The 24,124-nt window shown below is 48.0% G+C and overlaps 1 protein-coding gene across 1 annotated transcript in view; it reads right to left on the reverse strand.

Annotated features, from left to right (window-relative positions):
* SFRP1 (secreted frizzled related protein 1) overlaps positions 1-12,734 on the reverse strand; it is a 43,958-nt gene extending 31,224 nt beyond the window's left edge. Inside the window, exons 1-2 of the mRNA XM_083514372.1 lie at positions 11,858-12,734; positions 4,718-4,795 (exon numbers count right to left, since the gene is read on the reverse strand). Coding sequence (XP_083370498.1) covers positions 4,718-4,795; positions 11,858-12,548 — 769 coding nt within the window. The 5' untranslated portion in view covers positions 12,549-12,734. The remainder of the gene's footprint in view (positions 1-4,717; positions 4,796-11,857) is intronic.
* Positions 12,735-24,124: the final 11,390 nt, after the last annotated feature.

Below are 24,124 nucleotides of genomic sequence, written 5' to 3' on the forward strand. Positions count from 1 at the left end.
CCTCATCCCCCCCCCCCATATACACACTGAGCTACAGTTCCCAGAGTGGTTTAACAGTCCATCCCTCTTCATGGCAAGCTCTGGACACTGTAGCTTTGGAGGAGAGCACCAATTCCTCCTTGCAAATGCGCTTCCCCTGCCCGCCCACCCCCACTCCCAGTCAGACTTATGTCTAGTCTCTAGATAAGTTTTCCCCAACCAGGTGCCCTCTAGATGTTTTGGACTACAACCCCCACCAGCTGGGGTTGGTGGGAGTCCTAGTCCAAAACACTTGCATTCAGCTGGCAGAAGAGGGCGCTCTTCACTGGTGGATGCTGGCAGGGCTGTCCCCACCACCCTGGCTTGGAGCAAAGGGAGCTTGGTTTGCACGTTTAGCCTTCTCAGCGCACTCTTAAAGGGGAGGATGACAAGATGTTGGCAAGGAATCAAAGACTTGAGCCATGAAATCTCAAGGTCTGAGGTTGGTTACCCAGAGCTATGGGTTCAAGAAAATCCATAGAACATTGGAAGGGCTGTTCTGGATCAGGTCAAAGGCCCCACTTGTCCAGCATCTTCCTGGTTAGCACAGTGGCCGACCGGGACAGGAGAGCAGCAGCACTCTCTCATTCATGCTGCCTCTAGCAGGAAGTCATGCACAAACAGCATGACTAGGTGTCAGGGGCTGGGCAAAGGAGGAGGAATGGTGGAGACCGCCTCCCCGCCTGACCCTTCCAGGGAGGAGGAAGAGCAAGACAATATACAGGGGTCTGCAGGAGGTCGCAGCTCAGAGGCAGATGAGGGGGAAAGTTGGGAAATCATGGGAGAGCCAGAGCATCACCCTGCTGACACATTGTCATTGGAAAGTATTCCAGACCCTCCATCTCCCAAAACCCGGCAAGCCTTCAAAGTAGGAGAGCAAAGAGTTCAAAGACATGGCAACACCTGTAGAGGAGGTGATGAAGATGACGAATGAGGAAGTGGGAGAGATTCACTTGGGACAACGCCACTATCCAAGAGGCTGGGTTCTATAGCCTCTCTCTGTAAAGACTGAAATAAAAAAGGACTTAAGAAACTTTTCCTTGTCTTTATACTTTCCTGGGCAACCAGCCGGGAGCCGCTGACAGCATCCTGACACTAGTAGCCATTGATGAATCCATCATGAATGTTTATCGTCTCTTTTTAAAGCCATTCAAGGGGCTGGCCATCCCTACCTCTTATACTTCTGCTTTATACTGTGTGAAGAACCTGGCTGCTGGGTGCCTCTGATCCAGCATCTCTTCTCCTGGTGGCAGAATCTGAACCCAGCAGCAACACTCTCCCCACTTGGGCTCCCTGGCAACTGCTGTACAATAAATGCACCTTTAAAAAAGAAACAAAACCCAGCAACACTTGAAGAACTCAACAAAACTAGTTCAGCAAAGCCAGGGAACCAGTCACAGCAATATTCAGGGATTTATTTTAGCCCTTCTTTAAGTAAGTGCGTTGTGAGCCTTGGGAAATCCTCAGAAATCAATCACAGAGCCACCACTGAGAAGATTCTTCTCCTTGTCATTGCTCATCTCATTGCTTGAGCAAGGTTTTAAACTGCGGCTGCAGCAACCTTCTGCAGGAATCTTATTGCACTGTTTAAAGACTTGTATTTCTGGAGCAGGAGCTCTGCCCACCAGTGACAGCTCAGCCTTGTTCCAATGATCGTAAAGACTTCTTAAGCCCCAAGTACAGCAAGCACACATGGAGAGGAGAACATTCAAAGATAGTGATTCCTGGGCGTCATGGTCTCTTTAGAATGCAAGCACTGGGGACCTACAATAGCCCCAAGTGTCCTGGTCCCTTCTTGCTCCTCTCTCCACATACAGACAGCAGCCATTTTGTGCAGGGGCTCCATTTCCAGACCTTGCACGCATCAGTGGAATGTATAAAAGCACAGCCCACCCCATTCCTCATTCCACCCCTGCTCAGCCTCTTTCCGGTCCAAAAGGACCTGTGTGTCAACAGACACACCTAAAACAGTTGCTGCCTGTACTTAGTTACTCAAAAGTGTGTGGGGGTGGGGGTTCCTCTCAGTTCCCACTGGCCGAGAGAAATCACCACAAGAATTGTTGCTTTTCTCCCAAAAAGCACATCCTATGCCAAAGACCTCCAACGCTTTCAAATCGGGGACAGGAAAACACACAGATAGATATTTGCAGCATCCTTATTCTACAGCTAGAAGCCAGACTCCAGGCCAAGGATTGCCAGCATTTTGGGGCCGCCCATGGGCACATTTGCAAACCAATAAAACTTGTTGGCACCACACAGACATCCCAGCTAAACTCACCTCTCCAACAACAGCTATAAGACAGTGCTTCTTTCAAGCCTGATTTCAGTGGTGGAAGGGCAGAGAAATGGCACCCTGGGGTGCACCCACTGGAGCCATGTTAGTGACCCAGGCTCTGAGTTAAGAGCTCTAACCTTTTTCCAAGAGAGCTAAAGCTCTTCCACAATGATACACAGGCTTGTAAGTGGATATTGGCCTTGTCACTGGAGGTGAACAAGCATTGCTTCCAGCCAACTGGAAAGTTGGGAAGAACAAGGTTCCCAAGGTCCAGCCTGTGTGGTGCCATGGTTCACATGTCAAGCACTCCAATCTCCACTCAGCCCTAAAGCTCACTGGGTGCCCTTGAGCCAGACATTCACTCTCATGGCCTGGTTGCTGTGAGGAGAAGGGGGCTCCTTGAAGGAAAGGTGGGGTCTTAGTATAATAAATAGGATGGGATGGGATGGGATGATCTACTTCTTCTGGCCACCATTATGTGAGACTACGGCTGCATCAATGGGTTCTTAGTCTAGCATGTACCACTTAAAAGCCAACATCTCATACGACAAACTTGGAAAGGCAAGAACCTCCAGCATCACCTCTGAAATGTTAACCATTTTACTTTCGTGTATACCCCACCATTCTTCCTTCCATGGAGATCAGTGCAATAGACCCAAGGGAGCCCCAGCAATCTCCCATCCAGGAACGGACCAGACCTGGACCTGCTTAGTTTCAGCAAGGCTCTTGCCTCACGTGCCTTCAGTCTGTGCCCCAGGAAATAGGAACCTGCATGGTCAGGATGAGGAATTTGGCTAAGGATCAGAATGTTTACAAAGGAGTCAACCTTGACGAACATTTTTTAGTGGAAGTGAGGAATCTGGAATATATATTTTCTCTACTGATGAACCTGACTATGTATTTCTTTTAGTCTCTCTGGTTCTCACTTTCCCATGTATATATTTCCTTATGTCTCAATGATCCCAATTAGAAAACTACCACCTTGCGCATGGGGTGGGGGGAATGAACTCAGGCCTGGGAGCCATGTGGCCCTCCAGTCCTCTCTCCTTGGCCCTTGGGACTCTCCCCAGGCCATACCTCCTCTCCTCAGGCAACATCCCAATTTCTGCTTGTCTTCTGCTCTATCAGTCCCAATGGGCACCAGCCACCAGTGCCAGCAACTAGAGGGAACCATCTTGGCAATCCCTAGGATAAAGGAATCCACTGAAGGTGCTGCCCTGAGGGGCTTGGAGAGAGATATACTTCACAACTGGGGATAACTTTTCATGCATCTGATGAAGAGGACTTGAGTTCACAAAAGCACCGGCCACATTGAATCTCCTTGTTTCTGCACCAAGACTTTATTATTCATACTGCAGCAAACTATCAGTGAGGGGACAATATTTATAACATCCCTCCCCGACCTGTTGCACCTCAGATGTTTTGGACTACAACTCCCAATGACTTGAATTTTGAATATTTGCAAATGTGTGCTTCTATCCTAGCCTGCACTCAGATGTTGGAAGCTGGGCTGCCATTTTGAACAAAAAGTTGGATGTTCGCCTCCACATCTGTTTTGCCATCCAGGCTGAACCAGGAATGCCCTGACCAAGCCAGGACTCAGGAGTGGCTGTTGATATTATTTTCCTGGTATAAAAATGTTCCCAATAACCACTCTGGACTTGGAAAGATTTGGCAAAGCAGCTGCCCTGGAGAGTCAAGAATTTGTTAAAAAGAGAGTTCCACTCCCTGCTTTGACAAAACGTGGCACACCCAAGCACTAATCACAGAGGAATGCCCACCTTCTTCAATAGGCCTTTCATTTCCTTCCTGGAAAATTAAGCTTTGCCAAAAAGGCATAAATGTCACTCGTTTGAACTGAACTTGTGCTGGCCAAATACCAGAGCCGGTCTTGGCTCCAGGGGCATCCTGGCTGGATACTCCCTGCCACAGCCCGCCATATAGATATAGCGCTTACAGACTGCTTTTATTCCAGCATGCAACTCAAGGCACTGTCTATGGCCTCTGCATCATAAGATGATGAGAGCAGTGGAAACACACCACCGGGGGGCGGATTAGGTCAGCTACTGTCTTGAACACCTCACTGACCTTGCCACTTCTCCCCTGCAGCATTGACTCACCTGCTGGGAAGTCAGGTAACTGTCTGCCCTCCACCTCACTGTTTCCAAGTGCTGGTAGTTCCAAATGTAGCGGGCAGGGAGGGAGCCATCAAAGACTGCAAAATCTTCCACACCAAACTATGGATTACTTCCTACCAGCCCAGCCCACCCATTCCATAGGTGAGAAGCCCCTTCCTGTAAGCCAATGCCGCCATCATTTTTGAGCTGGAAGAGGAGGGTTGGGTTGTTCTGGTTCCTGAGAAAACAAGTGTCCTCCATCCCTGGCCTAGGGCAGCTAAGCTCAGAAAAAGGAGGGTCTCCTTACCAAATTCACTCGCACACAGGTGCTCCAGGATGGCGTCTGACTTCATCTCATTGTCGCAAGGAGGACATACTGCAGTGCCTGCCAAGAAAGGGGACAGCAGAGGATTAGTATGAAGGGCAAAATAATTATTTGGGGAGACTACCACTATAAGGGCCGCAATGCTGCCCCTGGGATGCTAGAGGGTTCTGTGGTGGAGCATCAGCTTTGAATGCAGAAGGTCCCAGGTGCTAGGAGATTTAGACTACCTGACCCCTGGAGGGGTCAATGCTGGGTGTGCTCCTTCAGCACAGCCAGAATTTTTTTCAGGCTCTTTGGCAAACCTGGAGAAAGCACGATGGCTATATTCTGCCTCTCTGGTTGGAGGCTGTGATGCTTCTGAATGCCAGTTGCTGGAAACCACAGGAGGGGCTTGTGCTCTTGCACTCAAGTCCTGCTTGCAGGTTTCCCATGGGCATCTGGTTGGCCCCTGTGAGAACAGGATGCTAGACTAAAGGGGCCATTGGCCTGGTTCTGCAGGCACATCTTATGTTCCTATGAGAAGCAAAAGCCCTGACCAAGACCTTTGCTTAATGGGCTTCAGACCTAAAACCAGAGAGCCCTTTCCCATCTAAACAGACTGTCAGTATCAGCAATCAGAGCCTCCAAAGCTGAACCTGTCTTGTTATTCCCTGTCATTATCTTTACAATGGAATTGCTTTCTCTTCTCTCCCCCCCCCCTTCACGTTTCACTTGCCTCTTCGCTCATTTCTCCTAAGATGTCTACACAGGCCCTGAAGTCAGCCATGAAAAATGTGGAGGAGAGCTCCAAGATTTCCAGAGCAATATGTATCCAAAGAAAACTCCAGCTAGGATGACAGAAGTTCCCAGAACGCAGCCATACCTGAACCCTTCTGTGTGTGTAGGTCTGCAGATGTCTATGCAACAAATGAAATCAGATTCCATTTTGTTTCTCTACCATGGACCTCAGCCAAGTGAAGACTGAGCTGATGGTCCCCAACAGAGGATTCGCAGTCTCTTCACAAAAGAACAGTTACAGACAGGGATGGGGGAGGAATTTGTTTCAATTCACATTTTGGAGGGCAACCAAAATGGTCAAAGGCCTGGAAACAATGCCTTATGAGGAACGGCTAAGGGAGCTGGGCATGTTTAGCCTGGAGAAGAGGAGGTTAAGGGGTGATATGATAGCCATGTTCAAATATATAAAAGGATGTCATATAGAGGAGGGAGAAAGGTTGTTTTCTGCTGCTCTAGAGAAGCGGACATGGAGCAATGGATCCAAACTACAAGGAAGAAGATTCCACCTAAACATTAGGAAGAACTTCCTGACAGTAAGAGCTGTTCGACAGTGGAATTTGCTGCCAAGGAGTGTGGTGGAGTCTCCTACTTTGGAGGTCTTTAAGCAGAGGCTTGACAACCATATGTCAGGAGTGCTCTGATGGTGTTTCCTGCTTGGCAGGGGGTTGGACTCCATGGCCCTTGTGGTCTATTCCAACTCTATGATTCTATGATTCTAATCTATGTGACTGGCACTTTACAAAAGCAAAATGCAGCCATTCAAATTTATCTGAAATTTGCAATGCATTTCTCCAACCAAGGAATGGGTACAGAAGACGGTGGAAAAGAAAGGCATAATTGGTAGAAATAGCATACAAAAAGGCATCATATTCGAGGAAATGTGACTATAAGGCAAAATTGCATACAAAAATGAGCATATTATAACAAATTAGCACTATAAAATGCTGATGAATTTTCAGGAGGACTTAAAAAATAAAAATAAATTACCAAGCGTGGAAATGTAGAGAATGGAAGGCTAGGGGGGAAATGAGAAACAAAAAAATGGTAATTGTCAACTCAGAGATGGTTGGGAGGACCAAGCCTGAGTTTAGAGTGTTAGAGTTGAAAGTGATGTGACCTAGAGGTAAAGCAGCAAGTGGGGAGAGAGGCAAAGCCATCTCTGCTGCCTGTTTGAATTCAAGGCTACGGCTGTGGGAGATACAAGACCCTTGGCGGGGGGGGGGGTTAATACTCTGAACTCCACCATTGCAGGCTCAGGTGGTATAGATGTGTCAATGAACCATATCTCATAAAGGCACCTCAGTCTCCGCTGTGCCTTATTTCCAAAAGGAAACACAAACCCTTGGTAAGGAATCCCTGGAATCTGGCCACCAGCGGAGACTGGGGTGGGGGGCAACAGTTGTAACTATTAATACAAGGTGTGCCGGAAGTGGATATTGCTCGCCGTACCAAAACTTGGGGTCATCTATTGAAGCTGAATGTTGGGGGATTCAGGACAGACTGGAGAAATCACTTTTCACACAGCACACAAGGGATTTGCCAGCAGAAGACAAGCTGATGGCAGATTTTTTTGGCCCTGCTTTTTTCAGCGAGGAGAATGAGGGGAAGGGAAATAAATTAGGTTCAAAAATCACACAAAGCTCACTGTGAGATCTTAAGCCAGCCAGTATCTGTCAGCCTAGTCTGTCTCACAGAGTTGTTGTGAGGATAAAATGGGGTGGGCAGAAAAAAACATGTAGAGCACCCTGACCTCTTTGGAGAAACATAAATGTAATAACAAGTGAATGCATAATATGAAGCCAATCCAAAGCTGCAGTGTAGAGGTGTTCTTGGACTTGCCCAGCTAAGCCTGTGTTTCATAAGGTTTTCTTCCCACCTCTTTGCAGCAGCAGCAGCATCCCTCCTCTGACCCTTTGCGCAGCACAGTGCTGCTCAAAGCAAAACCTTACTCCAGGGCGAGGGAGAGGAATGTGCAACGCTCTACTAATCGGCGGCTCCCACCCAGTGCATCCAGCAGGTCTGCAGCCTTTGCCATCTCCGTGCCTAAAGCAAAAGGAATTCAGGCAAGTCAGCATTTCAGAGGCAGGGACAAATCCCACTTCTCAGGCGTTAATAGAGGAAAAACTGGAAATGGTTTTGAATGTCTATATAGGATCTTCTGGAGGAACACCAAGAAACTTACACAAACACAAGTCACCTTTGTGGGTTTGATATACAGTCATACCTCGGGTTAAATTTGCTTCAAGTTGAGCGCGTTTGAGTTGTGCTCCGCAGCAAGCCGGAAGTAACGGAGGGCGTTACTTCCGGGTTTCACCGCTTGCGCATGCGCAGACGCTCAAAATGACGTCACTCGCATGCGCAGAAGCGGCGAAAAGCAACGCGCGCGTGCGCAGACATGCCGTCGCTAGATACGTTTACCTCTAGATGCGAACAGGGCTCCGGAACGGATCCCGTTCGTATCTAGAGGTACCACTGTATTACAGTACTTTTAAATGTGTTAGAACAGCGGTGGGGAATCTCAGCTCCGGGGACTTAATACAGCCCTCTAGGCCTCCGTACACATCCCTCACAACTGTTCCCAGCTCACCCCCTCTCTGTATAGGTCATACCGCTCCACACAGTTTGCACCCACCTCGGGCCAGAATAGAAGAGGAGCACCCAGGCTCAGCTGAGGAGAAGGAGAGGAGCAACAAAAGGCGGGTGATGTCTGGACTGGGGAGGGGCGGGGCACTCTGCAAGCATAAGCCAATCCAACGCTGATAAATTTCCGCTGCCAGGAAACACAAAATCCCAGCTATTCTGCGAGATCCAAGAGGTACAACGGACCATGTAGGATGGACCTCCCAAGGAACCCTTGCGCTCCAAACCCACCTTGGCCTTGCTCTTCAAAATGGGACCAAATTATGACTGCGGTGGAGAAAATGGGCAGGCCTTTTTCACGAGACTAGAATACAGTGTGTTTGGTCACCCAGTGTAGCCGAATGTTGGGGAGATTTAGGATGGACAAGAGAGGAAGCAATTCTTCACACAGCATAGAGTTGCTAAGCCATGGATTTTGCTGTTCATGATAGCCAGGCTACAAAAGGCCCCTTGTGATAATGGCCACCTTACCTCCAGAAAGGGTGCCTTAGAATACCAGTGGCAAAGAAGCATCACCTGGAGACGGCCATTGCCCTCCTGTCCCGATGGCAGGCTTCCCAGAGGCATTGGGTTGGCCAGGTAGGAAACCGGATGTTGGAGAAGCTTTCTTTGCCTCACGGAAGAGCTACCATTGTTGAGTTTGGGACAGGAGCCAAGACAGGCAGGGTGACCCCTGGATTGGATGTAAGTGCAAAGGCAGGCAGGTGGAGGTTGGCTGAGAGCAGAGAGAGGTTGGTGGGGCAGAGCAGCGTCTGCTGTGCCAATCCCAGGAGAACATCAGAACCGTCACAACAGTTTGACTGTCCAGAGGTCCAGTGGGAAGGGAAAGGTGCACATGGCTGGCTAGCACAGATTCCCTCTCTCACACACATGGATTGCTTTGTGAATCAACCCAAAAGATGTCCCTGAGTACTCAGGCAGCTTCTTTGAGGCATACATATATATCCCTCAAATATCATGCCTATTGTGACATATGCATGCCCACGATCTGCAGCAGGGATGAGAGTCATGAAGACTTCCAAATGTTGTTGGACTCTCACCAGCCCCAGCCAGCAAGGCCAATGGCCAGCTGTGGGGACAGAGGATAAATTCAATTCAGCTCACATTTAAAGGCAAATATACCAAATTTGTACTTTCTGAAGTAATACATGAAATACCTTTTGAAATTCGCACGCATAGAGCAGAGTGCATTTACTAGTGAAAATAACATACAAAACATTGAATTGAGGAAATTGCTTTGCAGAAATGTGTGCATTGAGCCAAAATGCATATAAAATTTGTATATTACAAGAAATTTGCACTAAAATGCTGGTGAATGTCATCATTGCATGCGGTCTCCACACTTATTTCTTTTTTCCTATTGTATTATTGAAGCGCTTAAGAAACTGGGGAATGAATTGGAAGGAAACATTTCCTATGCAAATCCCACCCCCCACCCCACCCCGCGATCGCCAGCAACTGGTTCTGAGGCAAACTTCCCAGGCCTACTGGAACCTGAACCGTAGGCCTTCTGCATTCAGCACACACCCTAACATTGATCTCCTCTGACCATGTCCTCATGAGCCAGCCTGCTCCCTCCATTGCTCTGGGAAAGGCCTTGTGTCCATCCCCGTAATCTGATCCAGGTGCAAGGAATCTTTTTCAGCTGGAGGGACACATTCCCTTCTGAGCAACTTTCTAGGGACCCCGTGCCAGCGCTGGCTGAAGCCAGAGGCAAAAGTGGGCTGAGCAAGGACTGACACTTTTGCACAGAAGTCTCATTTCTACACACACTCCCACCTCCCTCTCTATCCCCTGTGAAGTGAAGCCAGAACCAAGGACGCCAAAAACACTCAAAGAGGTGTGAATTGGAGCAGCGAGAAGGACAAAAGGGTCAAGCTCAACTGCTGGGCCTGAGGTTCCCCAAGCACAACCTGAGGTAAGGTGGGCCATCTCAGTGGAATAACCTCCCAAGGGAGCTTCTCTAGGCTTCCTGTAGGTGGGTTTCAGAACAGACCTGTGAAGTCTGTTAAAACCTTCCTTTGTGATAGGTTTTTTTGGAGAGGCACACCTCTTGCAGATGTTGTTCTTGCATTTTCTTACTCAAGTTAATGTTTCGTCCCTATTCTGTGCCATCACATGACTGTGCTGGGTTTTGATGCAGCTGTTTTTATTTCAATGCGAGTTCCTTTTCACTGGGAAAACAGAACGCACAGCAAAGCCCCAAACGGCTCAACCACACTGGCTCCAGGGCCAGATCAAGGTAGCTTGAGAAGGAAAAACCAAATGGTTTTGCAAGTTCTGCACTCTCTCTGCATTGGAAGAGGCCTGAGCAGAAGCATTCAAGGCCTTTTCCAAGGGGCTTGCACAAGAGAACGAGGCACTCCTTGGCACTTCCAAAGTGCTCCAGGTGCTTCAAACACACTACCCTGGCAAACTTCACAACAACCCTGCATGGTGGCTTCTTCTTCTTCTTATTATTATTATTAGTATCCCTAACATGTAGGGATTAAAGACAGCAGCTTGCTTAAGTCTGAGTACTTACCATACATTTAAAGCACATGTCTTCCCACAAAGAATCCTCAGAACTGTAGTTTGCCCCCTCACAGAGCTACAGTCCCCAGCAGCCTTAAACTACAGTTCCCAGGGTTCTCTAGGAGAAGCTCTATGCTTTAAATGTATGGTGTGGGTCTGCCTTCAGTGTGTCTTAAGGGTCACACCCCTACATTCCTCATGGCAGAGATGAGATTTGGACCAGGATGCCCTCCTCTGTGTACCAGCTCTTGATAGACCTGCCCACCCAACCTGCTAAGGCCTGCTGGCTTTACTTTATGAAGGGGGATTGGGCAAGCTCAACGGGGAGGAGAGGGTTCTCACCAGCAACAATTATTGGTGGGTTTCCCAGAAGCATCTGGCTGGCCACTGTGGGAAACGGGATGTTGAGATACCTCAGCCTTCGCCAACCCAACATCAGTCCCAGTCAGCAGCCTATCAAGTTGGCAAAGTCTGGTCTACATGAATCTTGGATTTGATCCCCCACAGCTCTTAGCAAGCCACATTATACCATGTTAAACAACTGATCCATGTATTTTAATTTTCTCCCATGATTGGCAGCTGCTCTCCAGGATCTTTCCCACCCCAACCTAGATGCCAGGGATTGAACCTGGGATCCTATGCCTACAAGGCAGGTGCCTCTGCCGTGGAGCTGGAGCCCTTCCCTCTTATGTCCTCCTTAACGTCACACAGGAGCCTGCCTTCTACAGGTTCCTCTATCCCAGGATCGTCTGTTCCGGGGGGGCCAACATGATGCTCCACAGGATCAAGGATTATGGGAACTGGTGTCCAACAACATCTTCAGGGCAGCCCATTGCCAGCCCCAGATCTGCTCCAACTGGAAGAAGCTTTCCACCATAAAGGGTTCTTTCTCAGCCCAACTACCAGAGATCCTTAACAGAAAAAGGAGGGGGATTAGGCTGGGACCTTCTGTGTGGAAGCTAAGGACCCTCTCCCTGAACATCCACAAGACCTTCCCAAGAGAACATGCCCCAGGCGGGCAAGAAGTGCCTGTGTCACCACCCCGCCATCCCTAATCTGCCACCTGAAGCAACCATCTCACCTGGCTTCACAGCAGGGCCATCACAGACTGGCTTGACCCTAAGGTGGTCATAGGCACCTCTCCCAACTTACCACCAAAAGAGAAGGGTGCTACTCATGGCAGACCCTTACCTTGAGGTTTGGACGCCTCCGTGGCATTTGGGGCGGTCATAGCAATGCACACGTCATCCTGCGGGAACTGGTCACACTTGAGCATCTCGGGCCAGTAGAAGCCAAAGAACTGCATGACGGGCTCACAGGAGTCGCGGACGGCCTCGCAGAGCCAGCGGCAGGGGTAAATGGGCCTGTCCAGGCAGACCGGGGCAAAGAGGGAGCAGAGGAAGACCTGGGTGCCCATGTGGCAGTTCTTGTTGAGCAGAGGCACCCAGCTGCTGGCTTGCTGCTTCACCTCCGCCATGGTCTCGTGGTCCAGGAGGTTGGGCAAGACCATCTTGTCGTAGCCCACGCTGTGGCACAGGCGGAGGTCAGCCGGGATGGCCACGCACTGAGGGGGCTTGGTGTAGAAGCGCCCGCTCTGGTAGGCACTGATGTCGGACTGGAAGCTGACGTAGTCATACTCGTTGCCCTTGGCCAGGCCGGGCAGGAGAAGAAGCCCAAAGGCCACCAGGATCAGCACCCGGGGCCCCTTCCGCGAGGGGCCTCTGGAGCACCAGCCTGCGCCCATTCTGGCAAGGAAGCCCGCGCCTTGCGAGCGGCGGGGCATCAGCCGCCTGCTCTTTGCCCCGAGCTCTGGAGGTTGGCACATAAGGACGGGGGGAGCCCGAAGGTGGTCGCGACTCCCTCCCCCGGGCGAGACCCCCATCAGCTCCTGCCCCGGCTGCGGCTGCTGCGCAGCTCTTCCCCCGCTTGCTCCACGGGGTCGGGACGCTTCTCTGCTGCGCGGACCCCTTCCCGATCTCAGTCAGCAGCGGGACCCGAGGGGACCACCGAAGAGCACTTTCTTGCCGGGAGTTGCGGAGCCCCTTTCCCCCCGCAGCCAATCAGTGCCGGCCTGCGCCCCTCCCCTTTCCTCTGCCCCCTCCCGCCCTCCTCCAGCTGTCGCTCAGGGGCTGCCTTGGCCAATGGCGTCGCGGGCCGGGGCTGGTTTCCAGGCTGCGCGGGTCGCCTCCCCTCTCCGCGCGGCGGGGAAGGAGAGCCCGGAGGAAGGCGCGGGCGCGGGTCTCGGGCGCCTTTCCTGGCAGCCGGCTAGCGCCAACCTGGGCACGGTCTCGAAAGGGGTTTCGTTTCACTTGGTGGGGTTTCGCACAGAATCGCAGCTGGAAGTTGCGCGCGCTTCTTGGCAAGGATGGGCAGCGCCTCAGCCCAACGGGATTTTCCTCCAGACCCCGTAATGGGCGCAAAAGGTGCGCAACGCGGCTTCAGTAAGCGCTCTCTCACGGAAGTAAAGCCCCGCTGGTTTTCCACATGGCTTACTTCCAAGTAAGTACTCTCGAGGTGGGGGGTGTATTTGTGCATCCCGGGATTGTGTAGGTTTACCCCAAAGTTAATTAACAGCGCAAGCCTAGCCACGTCTACTCAGAAGTAAGTCCTCCTGTTGAATTCAAGGGGGCTTGCTCCAAGGTAAGTGGGGTTAGGATTGCAGCCTACGTTCCGCGGTGTTCAAGAGAACATCGGGTTTTCTGGATAAGACACCCCACTCCGGACCCCTTTGTGCGTGGCCCCTCTTGGAGTCCTCGATGTGTTTAGGGATGCAGTCTTACTCTGCAGGTCTGCAAGAGAGCAAGCGCTGCTTTTGCCTTTTACCAGGGTCACAGCGTGGCCTCCCCAATAAAGCAAGGAAACCTAGTTAGCTGGTAGTTGCGAAGAGCCAGACTTCGGGGCCACCTCCTGGACCCCGAGACTAGAGTGTGGCGCTGAGAACGCCAAGGCTGCCGCTTTGATCCCCATATGGGTCAGCTGCATATGCCTGCATTGCAGGCGGTTGGGGTAGATGATCCCATGGGTCCCTTCCAGCTCTATGGTTCCATATGTAAGAGACTCATTTATAATTATATTTTGGGAATGATGCATGCTCTTATGTATCTTCATTGCATTATACTTTCTGCATGTCCCATGATCGTATTATAAAGTAATTGTGCTCTGTGTCATAAATAAAGAACAGCTATGAGTTGTTTCTTTTTGTTTTCCAATGTATTTCTTATCAAGGAAAAAAAATTGATGTGGTGTGAGCAAATTTTTATTCTGAAAGTGTGGCCCAGGCCCCAGAGAAGAAAGTGTAAGACCCACTGGCTTATAGGATTGCAGCCTAAAAGGAATTAAGAGATATCAGTCAATCTTCCCATTTTTCAGAATAGGCACAGCGGGGTTTTTTTTTTTGGGGGGGGGATATACCAGTTCAAGAAAAATGATGTTAAGAGGGCCACTGGATTCAGAAACCATTTTATAATCACAGCAGCACACCCTCCTGGAAGTATTTTTAGTCTGTCTTTTTGGAGGGGAGCCACAAGACGTCAGCACATGATGAATGCCGCCACCTACCAGCTTTCAACAAATTTCTGCCTCTGCTTCTTTAGTGGGCAATAATACAATCATAAGCTATCACATTCAACATTGTTGAAATGAGTTTATTACAATCATATGTACACTTGATTTTTTTTAAAAGGATGTACATTTTAAGAATGAGTACATTTTGAGAACAAGTAAAAATACTTATCTATCCACCCTTACTACAACAGCACTTTAAAAAATAAAAATGCTTAGACATCCTCACGAGGGGGGGGTGCAATGGGCTCTGCCCCAGTTGCTCCAAGGGTCCCTGCAGAGGAAGGGGGTTGTGTTGTTCCTGCTCTCAGAGACATCAATTGTTCCAGGGTTGGGTTCTGACCCTGACATGTTCAGGGGCTCAACATGAGCACAAAGTAAGCCTGAGCTCTTGGCTGTTCCGGGCTCTGGTGTTTTTCCTTCACTTGTTTTGATGCATATTAACCAGAGTTTATATGAGAAGGAAAAGTACACACCTGCCTGGCAGGTAAAAAGAGGAGACAGGCACTCCATGTCCCTAGCTGGGCGTCCAGTTCACTAACCAAGACAAGCTGGAGGAGGGGCTCCACCCCACCCATTTGCCCCTTTCCTTTGCTTCCCTTAATGGCCCATCACCTCAACACAGGAAACAAGCCTGGCTTCAGTGCTTTTTTTCTAGAAAAATAGGTGCCGGTACTCACAGTGAAGTTGTTACAGTAAGTGCCACACTTTTTAACAACAACAACAAAAGGTGCCGGTACTGCACACCCTTGAGTATCCCTGGGGGGAATATACTGTCTGGCTTATATTTTAACACTTGCTGGATCCAGGGGTTAGAAGGGTCTCACAGACAGCCTACTTCCACCCAGCCCAAACTCATAACCATATTGTTTCTTCAGTGCCACTGGGCTGGGTTCCTGCATTCAAACAACTTAGATGTAAATGATTTTTCTTCCCCTGCTGGCATTTTCAAAGTTGACAGTGCTTTTGAGGCTTACATAGATGCCCTAAGTGACCTCTCCTCAAGGCTTATCAGAGCAGAAGATGAGCTGCCCCAATGAGGGTTGCTGTGTGGAGCAGCAGATTCAAAGGATGCATCATGGTTTAAACTCAGTCTTTCCCAAACTGATGCCCCCCAGAGGCTTGAGCTACAACTCCCAGGCTTGTTCATGCTGAAGTGAAACACATCATTTTTAACTGGGTGGCAAGTAATATTGAACAAGCTTGGCACAGTTTCATGTAAATGTGTGCTAATCCCACAAGACACGCTAGATTTACAGATCTCTTTTCTGAACCTAAGCTATTGTAGTCCGGCTGATTCTCCTTCCTTCAAAAATATATGGGACTATATATGTATTTTCCTTACAGTTGCACTGCATCATGGACATTGTAGTCTCAAGTCCTCCACAAATAGATTCTTGTACATTATGTTTCACAAATGGTGGCGCTGTGTCCATGAATTTCATAGTTTTAAATATATTTAGTTGTATGTACCCAAATGCACTCAAATGCTAAGTGTGAACTGGCATAGCACACTGGCTAAGACCTGAGTCAGATGTCCCCAGTTCAGATCTCTTGATATTTTTATCTCCTTATTCTCAAGAAAGAAGCAAGAAAACGAGTGCACAGAGAGACCCATGTACTTTAAATCCCACAGTATTAAAAATTTTAAAAACACAGTACAGCAGTAAACATTTAAAACTTCCCTAAACAGGACTGCCTTCAGAGCCAGTGTCGTGTAGTGGTTGAGAGCGGTGGACTCTAGTCTGGGTGACCTTGGGCCAGTCACACTTCTTTGAAGTCTCTCAGCCCCACTCACCTCGCAGAGTGTTTGTTGTGGGGGAGGAAGGGAAAGGAGAATGTGAGCCGCTTTGAGACTCCTTCGGGTAGTGATAAAGAGGGATATCAAATCCAAACTCTTCTTCTTCATTTTTCTTTAATATAAATGTTTATTAGTTTTTTTAACATATAATTTTCAACAGTAATTAAACATACTTTTTCATCTTGTTCAATTTTTTGACTTCCATCAATCCTGTCTGAAAATTTTCCAATCTAATCTCTCAGTATGCATTTCTTATCTTCATTTCAAACTCATAACCAATATCTCTATCTCTTACATTTCAAACTCATAACCAATATCTCTATCTTTTTCTACTTTGTAACACTTCATATATTTCTCCTTACAAAACTTCTTGTAATCCTACTAGCATAATTTGTTGATTACAGTTGCTCTTCAAATAATTCATATACTTCTTCCAATCTTCTGTAAATCTCTGGTCCTGCAGGTTTCGAATCCTTCCTGTCCTTTTGTCCAATTCTGCATAGTCCATTAATTTCGTCTGCCATTCTTCTTTCGTCAGAATTTTTTCTTGTTTCCATTTCTGGGCTAACAATACTCTTGCCGCAGTTGTTGCATATAAAAACAATTTAACATCTTGCCTATTAATGTCCTGACCTATAATACCAAGTACGGTAAAAATGCTTCTGGTTTTTTAAAAAATGTATATTTCAACATCTTTTTCATCTCATTATATATCATTTCCCAGAAGTTCTTTACTTTTTTACATTCCCACCACATATGATAAAATGTTCCTTCTTTTTCTTTTCTTTTCCAACATTTATTATTTGTCTTATAGGTTTTACCTAATTTCACTGGTGTAATATACCATCTATACATCATTTTCATCATATTCTCTTTCAAAGCATTACAGGCTGTAAATTTTATCCTTTCATTCCACAACCTTTCCCATTCTTCAAGCTGTATAATATTTCCAAAGTCTTTTGCCCAATGTATCATTACCGATTTCATTTCCTCATCTTTCAAATGCCATTCCAACAGTATTTTATACATTTTAGACATTGTTTTACATTCATTGTTTAATATATCTATTTCAAATTTAGATTTTTTTATCATCAAATCCTTTTCCCTTTAAATCCTCTTTATATATTTCATTGACTTGGTGATAGTGCAACCAATCATTTACATATTCTTTAACCTCTTCATATGGTCAAACTCTTCTTCTTCAGATGTCTTTTAAAAGTAGGATAGTTGCTTATTTCCTTGACATCTGATGGGATGGCGTTCCACAGGGCAGGGGCCACTACCGAGAAGGTCCTCTGCCTGGTTCCCTGCAACCTCACTTCTCTCAGTGAGGGAACCACCAGAAGGCCCTCAGTACTGGACCTCATTGTCCAGGCTGAACAATGGGGATGGAGACGCTCCTTCAGGTATACTGGGCCGAGGCCGTTTAGGGCTTTAAAGGTCAGCACCAACACTTTGACTCGTGCTCAGAGCCAATGTACTGGGAGCCAATGCAGGTCCCTCAGGACGGGTGTTATATGGTCCTGGTGGCTACTCCCGGTCACCAGTCTTGCTGCCGCATTCTGGATTAATTGTGATTTCTGAGTCACCTTCAAAGGTAGCCCAATGTAGAGCACATTGCAGTAGTCCAAGCGGGAGATAACCAGAGCATGCACCACTCTGGCAAGATAGTCTGCGGGCAGGTAGGGTCAGCCTCCATACCAGATGGAGCTGGTAGACAGCTGCCCTGGACACAGAATTGACCTGCACCTCCAAGGACAGCTGTGAGTCCAAAATGACTCCCAAGCTATGCACCTGGTCCTTCAGAGGCACAGTTACCCCATTCAGGACCAGGGAGTCTCCACACCCGCCCGCCCCCTGTCCCCCCCAAAACAGTACTTCTGTCTTGTCAGGATTCAACATCAATCTGTTAGCTGCCATCCATCCTCCAACTGCCTCCAGACACTCACACAGGACCTTCACCACCTTCACTGGTTCTGATTTAAAAGAGAGATAGAGCTGAGTATCATCTGCATACTGATGAACACCCAGCCCTAACCCCCCTGGTGATCTCTCCCAGCGGCTTCATATAGCTGTTAAAAAGCATGGGGCAGAGGACGGAACCCTAAGGCACCCCACAAGTGAGAGCCCAGGGGTCTGAACACTCATCCCCCAACAGCACTTTCTGGACACAGCCCAGGAGAAAAGAGCAGAATGACTGTATAACAGTGCCCCCAGCTCCTAGCCCATTTAGACAGTCCAGAAGGATGTCATGATCAATCGGATCAAAGGCCGCTGAGATATCCAGCAGAACTAGGAAACAGCTCTCACCTTTGTCCCTAGCCCGCTGGAGATCATCGACCAGTGCGACCAAAGCAGTTTCAGTCCCATGAGGAGGCCTGAATCCCAGTTGGAAAGGATCCAAATGGTCCACATCTTCCAGGTGTGCTTGGAGTTGTTCAGCAACCACCCACTCAATCACCTTGCCCAAGAATAGAAGATTTGAGACTGGGCGATAGTTGGCCAAATTGGCCAGGTCTAAAGATGTTTTTTTAAGAAGCGGTTTAATGACCACTTCTTTCAGCAGGTCTGGAAAAGCTCCCTCGCAGAGGGAAGCATTCACCACCCTGCAGAGCCCATCGCCCAGCCCCTCCCGGCTCGCTTTTATCAGCCAGGATGGACATGGATCAAGGAGACAGATGGCTGGTTTCATTCATCCAAGCAGCCTGTCCACATCCTCGGAGATAACAGATTGGAATTGATCCCATATAGCACAACTAGACAGGAGTCCAGCACTCTCCCGCCCTGGCCCTGCTCCCACAGTGGAGTCTACCTCCTTCCGAATCGGAGCGACTTTATCTGAAAAAATACTTTGCAAAATCATTGCAGTAGATCTTGGGGTCCCTACCAGGCCCCAGTGACGAAAGTGGTTCTGATAGATTGCGAACCACCTGAAAGAGTCTCCTGCTGCTGTTTTCTGCAGATGCAATAGAGGTGGCAAAGAACATCCTTTTTGTCGTCACTATCACCACTTGGTAGGCTCGACATTGAGCTCTAACCAGTGTCCGGTCCAATTCAGAATGAGTTTTCCACCACCGGCACTCTAGCTGTCTCAGCAATTGTTTCATCGCCCTCAGCTCCAAGGGAAACCACGGGGCTGTCTGGGCTCCATGTAATTGGAGAGGGCACTTCGGAGCCACACAGTCAATAGCCCTGGTTAACTCCGCATTCCAGCAGGTCACCAGGGAATCCACCTGTCTCACCAAGGTTTGTTTGTGCTAGTTAGCTGGAGCCCCTCCCTCTCTCTCCATCTGTGATAAATGTTTTGTTTGTTTGCTTGGAGAAAAGAAGATCCATTTCCAGCTCTGCCTGCACCACCTTCCCAAAACCCTCTGTGAGGTCCTGAATCTCAGCCAGGCTATGGAACATTATGAAGAGGCTCTTGTTAAGCCTACCGGGAGGTCCTTCCCCCCCAGCCCCCGCCACTCAGCTTTTCTGCTCTGCTCCTGCACTGAGCACTGATATAGAACACAGCTGGGAAAGTTGGCTTCTGTGGACATGCATTCAAAATCTGAGCATTGGCTGGGTCTACAGAGCACACCGGCTGTTGTTCATAAGACAGAAGCAGAATCCCAAGTGAGATGGCAGGAAGGGAACTCTCCATCCCCAGTTAGACCTTGAAGTGCCCTCTGCAGAAATTCAGTCCAGGGCAGGGGCTGTTCATCGGCATGCGCTATCTGCAGGCAACGTCTAGAACAGGGGAGGACAACCTGGTGCCCTCTAGATGTTGAGAGCTATGGCTCCCATTGTCTTTGACTATTGGCCATGCTGGTTGGGGCTCCTGGGCATGTGGCCCATGACATCTTGGTCCAGAGCACACACATGCTGTTTGACTGTGGAACAGTCTCCCTCGGGAGGTGATGGACTCTCCTTCTTTAGAGGTTTTTAAGTAGAGGCTGGATGGCCATCTGTCATGGAGGCTTCGGCTGAGATTCCTGCATTGCAGGGGGTTGGACTAGATGAGCCTCTGGATCCCCTCCAACTCTACAGTTCTGTGATACTATGCCCTGGGCCCTGCTGCAGCTGAGTCAGAGCTGCCATTTTTATTTCCCACAATGTCCCTCATATACGTTGCTCTGGGGCATTGTGGGAAACTTCAGTGTAAATGGGGGCCACTAGTGGGGACTTGGCAGCTGCCATTTTAATTTCCCTTGATGCCTTGGAGGTGCACCACATCAGGGGCATTGTGGGAAATGAGCATGGCAGCCTCCAGACATGCCTATGTCCACACAAACACACGGGTCATGTCTGCACCATACGTGCGCAGCACTCTTGTGCCACTTTCCGAGTCATGGCTTCTTTCAAGGAATCCTGGGAACTGCAGTTTGTGAAGAGTGCTAAAAGTTGTTTGGAGACCCCTAGTCCCCTCACCAGCATCCCCTGTGAAGAGAGAAACTGCAGCTCTGTGAAGGGAATGAGGCCTTCTAACAAAGGAGGAGAGAATAAGAGTGACCTCATTCAAAATAAAAAAATTCCTTCCAGTAGCACCTTAAAGACCAACTAAGTTAGTTCTTGGTATGAGCTTTCGTGTGCATGCACACTTCTTCAGATACACTGAAACAGAAGTTGCCAGATCCTTCTATATAGTGAGAAGGTGGGGAGGGGTATTACTCAGAAGGGTGGTGGGAATGGGTGATTGGCAGATAGGTGAGACCTCATTGTGAAAGGAGGAGGAGTGGCGTTATATGTCAGGGATGTGTATACCTGTGAAGAGATCCAAGATTTAGAACCTCAAAGCCAAAGTGAGAGCATTTGGGTCAAAATTAAGGGAGAGAAGAATAACAGAGACCTCATTGTGGGATTTTACTATAGATCCCCAAGCCAAACGGAGGACATAGATGATGCCTTCCTGGAACACATGGCCAAGCATGCAAAAGGAAGGGAGATAGTAGTAATGGGGGACTTCAATTACCCGGATATTTGTTGGATGTCAAACTCAGCCAAGAGCATAAGGTCAAACAGATTCCTCACTGGCCTTGCAGACAACTTCATTGTCCAGAAAGTGGGAGAAGCAACAAGAGGAACAGCCATTTTAGATCTGGTCCTAACCAATGTTGATGACCTGGTTAGTGGGGTAGAAGTGGAAGGATCATTAGGCGCGAGTGATCATGCTCTTCTGAAGTTTACTATACAGTGGAAAAGAGCAGCCAAGCATACTAGGACTCAATTTCTTGACTTTAAGAAAGCCGACTTCATAAAACTTAGGGAAGTGCTGGGTGAGATCCCATGGACAGTAATACTAAAAGGAAAGGGAGTTCATGATGGCTGGGAGTTTGTTAAGAGGGAGATAGTAAAAGCACAACTTCAGGCAATACCAATGAGACAGAAACATGGAAGGTGCCTAAAGAAGCCAGGGTGGCTATCTAAAGAACTTTTAACTGAGTTAAGATTAAAAAAAGGATGTGTACAAAAAATGGAAAAGGGGGGAAACCACCAAAGAGGAATTCAAACAAATAGCCAGCACATGTAGACACAAAGTCAGAAAAGCTAAAGCACAGAATGAACTCAGGCTTGCTAGAGAGGTTAAAAGCAACAAAAAAGGCTTTTATGGGTATGTTCGCAGCAAAAGGAAGAACAAAGAAACAGTGGGGTCACTCAGAGGAGAAGATGGGGACACAGAAAGGGCTGAACTCCTCAATGCCTTCTTTGCCTCAGTCTTCTCCGATAAAGAAAACAATGCCCGACCTGAAGAATTTGGAGCAAATGATTCAGCAGAGGAAACACAGCCCAGAATAACTAAGGAGATAGTACAAGAATACTTGGCTAGTTTAGATGTATTCAAGTCTCCAGGGCCAGATGAACTGCATCCAAGAGTATTAAAAGAACTGGCAGATGTGATCTCAGAACCACTGGCAGTCATCTTTGAGAATTCCTGGAGAACAGGCGAAGTCCCGGCAGACTGGAGGAGGGCAAATGTTGTCCCTATTTTCAAAAAGGGGAAAAGAGAGGACCCAAATAATTACCGCCCAGTCAGTCTGACATCAATAGCAGGGAAGATTCTGGAGCAGATCATTAAGCAAACAGTCTGTGAGCACCTAGAAAGGAATGCTGTGATCACCAATAGTCAGCATGGATTTCTGAAAAATAAGTCATGTCAGACTAACCTGATCTCGTTTTTTGACAGAATTACAAGCCTGGTAGATGAAGGGAACGCAGTGGATGTAGCCTACCTTGATTTCAGCAAGGCATTTGACAAGGTGCCCCATGATATTCTTGTAAAGAAGCTGGTAAAATGTGGTCTTGACTATGCTACCACTCAGTGGATTTGTAACTGGCTGACTGACCGAACCCAAAGGGTGCTCATCAATGGTTCCTCTTCATCCTGGAGAAGAGTGACTAGTGGGGTGCCACAGGGTTCTGTCTTGGGCCCGGTCTTATTCAACATCTTTATCAACGACTTGGATGATGGACTCAAGGGCATCCTGATCAAATTTGCAGATGACACCAAACTGGGAGGGGTGGCTAACACCCCAGAGGACAGGATCACACTTCAAAACGACCTTGACAGATTAGAGAACTGGGCAAAAACAAACAAGATGAATTTTAACAGGGAGAAATGTAAAGTATTGCACTTGGGCAAAAAAAATGAGAGGAGTGCTCTGATGGTGTTTCCTGCTTGGCAGGGGGTTGGACTTGATGGCCCTTGTGGTCTCTTCCAACTCTATGATTCTATGATTCTATGAACAACCCTCAGCACTTTTGAAGAACTATAGTTCCCAGGATTACTTGGGGGGAAACACGACTATGAAAATAATAGGGTTTAAGTTTAGTGTTGAAGCAGCCAAAATGAAGTCACCTGGCAAGGTGGTAAAATTCTGGACTGGACTACTGCAAGCTGGGGGGGGGAGGATGGCTTTTTTTTTTTTAATGCTCACAGACACAAGCCATGCATGTAGAAAATGAGTCCAGCAAGATGTTTTTGTTTGTTGCTTTCTAAAGTGGGGAAGCATTATCAAATATTGCTCACCCTCCCACCTCTGTAGGTGGTGCAGTCCACAATTCTGCCACTTCATTCTGCTTCATGGACAGCCATTAAAATAAACCCAGGATCCATATTTTCCTGGCTCCTGGCTCTCTGAATCTACACTTTGCAGAGCCTCCAACAGACTCAACCCCAAACGATGAAACCTAGTTGCACATGAAAGAGGGAGAGTGGGAAGAGAGAGGCAAAATGAATAGCTTCTCCAATAAAAATGCCATTCAACCTTTGTTTACAGAGCCCTGTGTCCCCTTCCCTTCCCCTCCCCACCCGAGCCTGTGCCAGAGCCCCAAGAGGAATGTGCAGGGGCTCTCTCCCAGGCCTGCTGCACAGCTCCCCCATTGAGAGCACTGTTACACCAAATATTACCCTTAATTTGAAACAGATGAGGGAAAGGCTCCAACACTATAGAGCTAGTATCGCAGAATGACCTGACCTTTCCAACTTGCTGAAAGTCCTGCTGAAATTCACAAGAACACATTGCAACTTCTGCAAAGAGTTATTTATTGCAAGCCCATAAATAATATTTGTGATGGATTTTCCCTGCTAATCTAGAAAATGAATTAGATTGGAGGGATCTGTGGAATTGCTTGAACATCAGGCAGATGTGTTGGCTTAGACCTGTTTAGTGATTGCTCATTTCTTCTTCAATTGGCTAGATAGATTAAGTTTCATCTGCAGGGAAGGAGAGATTTTTAATCAAACCCTTTCTAACTCTTTCTAGTTAGGGTCTCTGTGGATTGGAAAGCAAAGACCTCTCCCCTCTGCTTAAACATTCAGACTTAGATATTAAGAATGCAATACTAGTTTCTAGAAAATGCAGAATCACTAATTCCGTTTTGGCCTCTCTAAAACAGAGAGAGAGAGAGAGAGAGAGAGAGAGAGAGAGAGAGAGAGAGAGCATTCTTTGGTTTGTTCAAAAGCAACTGATCTCCAAGAGGAGTCATGGAATTATGCAGTCAGTGATGAGTGGATTCCCCAAATTCACTCTGGAAATAATCTGGGAAAAGCAGAATAATTTTCTGAATGCCTAGGAAATTAATCTGGACCACAGACTGAAGTCACTACCAGATGGTCT

The sequence above is a fragment of the Podarcis liolepis genome, assembly GCF_965112155.1.
Source record: "Podarcis liolepis genome assembly, chromosome: 7".
Lineage (NCBI taxonomy): Eukaryota > Metazoa > Chordata > Lepidosauria > Squamata > Lacertidae > Podarcis > Podarcis liolepis.